Below are 2,045 nucleotides of genomic sequence, written 5' to 3'. Positions count from 1 at the left end.
TTTACAACAAAACATCATTTTGAACAATTGAGAGTGTACTTCAAGCATTCCAGCCTTCTCAGACAGTGAATTCAATTCTCAAGTGCCTCAAGAACAAAGTTTAACGCTACTATGGACCAGTTCCTAAATCTAGTATTTTATTGTCCTTAGTTGAGTTGTAACTTTGTAATTGTTCTTCATTTGTAATTCCTAAATTGCTTATCTAGAAGCATTGCTTAGGAACCCCTTTGTAAAACGATAAACCCTTTGTGTTTGTGTCGTGACTAGAGTTAGTCATGAGTTGAAGTCTTTGTAATAGGCGTATTGCAAAGTGGCTTGTAATAGGTGTATTACGAGTTAGTGAGGGATTAAGAGTTTAATTCCTAGATTGCATAGGTTGTAATCTAAAAGTTGCTCATAGTGAAGTTGAAATCCTACCAGTGTAGGTCGTGGTTTTTTATCCCCTTGAGCAGGGATTTTTCCACGTAAAACTCCCTGTCATATTTACTTACTGTTTTATTTGTATTCTTAGTGAAAACTCATAGAGGGCATGGTACTCTATCATTTGGTGGACTCATATAAACTATCAATTGGTATCAGAGCGGGTTCCTCCTATTAGGTTAACACCTAGGACGGATCCTTATGGGTTCTCCACCAAATTTTGAAAAAGGTCAGTCTACGTATAGACCACCTAGGTTGAATGAGCAATACTATGGATGGTAGAAGACAAGAATGCATGATTTTATCATGGCTGAAGACTCTGAGTTGTGGGACGTCATATGTAATGGTCCTTACATCCCAACAAAGAATGTCAGAGACCTTCCATTGTCAATGCCAAAGACCAGAAAAGAATACACTGACGGAGACAGAAAAGCTATTGAGAAAAAATTTCGTGCCAAGAAAATTTTGATGTGTGGAATAGGACCTGATGAATACAATATGATCTCTGCTTGTGAAACTACCAAGAAAATATGGGAAGCTTTGCAAACAGCACATGAGGGAACCACTCAAGTAAAGCAATCTACGATTGATATGTTCACCACCGAGTATGAACTCTTTAGGATGAAAGACGATGAATCTATTCAAGTTATGAACACAAGATTCACTTCCATCATAAATGAGCTACACTTACTTGGTGAAATCATTCCTAAGAACAAGCTCATGAGGAAGATCCTTAGTATTCTGCCGAGTTCATGGGAGAGTAAGGTGAATTCCATTACTGAAGCAAAGGACCTGTAGGAGCTGACCATGGATGAGTTGGTTGGAAATCTGAAAACCTATGAGATGAAAAGGAAGATAGACAGTAAAAGAAGAGAACCAAAGAACGAAAAGAACCTGGTACTCAAAGATGAAAGTAATGACTCAAGTGAGGAGGACAGTGACATGACTTACTTAACCAAAAGGTTTCAGAAGATGGTCAGAAGAAAGGGAGAAATACTGAAAATGGGCAACTCCAGCTGACCAAAGAACTATGACCTCTGCCACAAGTGTGGAAATCCAGGTCACTTTATCAAAAATTGTCCTCTCATGAAGAAAGAACACTCCAAATACAACCCTGATAAAGCAGCAAAGAGGAACCCGGTTCCTGATAAGCTCTTCAAAAGGAAGAGATCTGCTGATATGTGGTGAAACAGGCTCTTGCAGCATGGGGAGAGTCCTCTAGTAAGTCTGAAGAAGAAATTGATGCAGGTGACAGTTCCATGATGGCAGTTGAAAGTGAAGAAAATGAATATGATTCAATATTTGCTTTGATGGCCCAATCAGATGATGATGACAACAGTGAGGTAAACTTCAGGGATGTTCAGAGAAATCTGAAATCCTACTCCCCTAAGAAACTCATGTCTTAAGCTAGTTTATTAATTGATACATATCATAGTCTTGTGGAGGATAAAGATGCCTTGACCTTAGAGCTAGGAGAAGCTGAACAAACTAGAGATGATCTGGTAGTGTGTGCAGTTGATCTGAAGGAAACCATAAGTGATTTGGAAAATGAAAAAATTATTTTAACTGAAAAAATTGCTAGCATAGATTATGAAAGAGATGACTTGGTGGTCGTAGATGTTGAC

At 38.4% G+C, this 2,045-nt stretch overlaps 1 protein-coding gene across 1 annotated transcript; it reads left to right on the top strand.

The window, feature by feature from the left end:
- The first annotated feature begins 711 nt into the window (after nucleotides 1-711).
- Nucleotides 712-1,218, top strand: LOC142163279 (uncharacterized). The gene has a single exon (XM_075220550.1). It carries the CDS (start codon nucleotides 712-714, stop codon nucleotides 1,216-1,218), a length of 507 nt encoding a protein of 168 aa, XP_075076651.1.
- Nucleotides 1,219-2,045: the final 827 nt, after the last annotated feature.

The sequence above is a fragment of the Nicotiana tabacum genome, chromosome 8 (assembly GCF_000715075.1).
Source record: "Nicotiana tabacum cultivar K326 chromosome 8, ASM71507v2, whole genome shotgun sequence".
In the NCBI taxonomy this organism is placed as follows: Eukaryota; Viridiplantae; Streptophyta; class Magnoliopsida; order Solanales; family Solanaceae; genus Nicotiana; species Nicotiana tabacum.
This window is presented reverse-complemented; position numbering and strand designations above follow the sequence as displayed.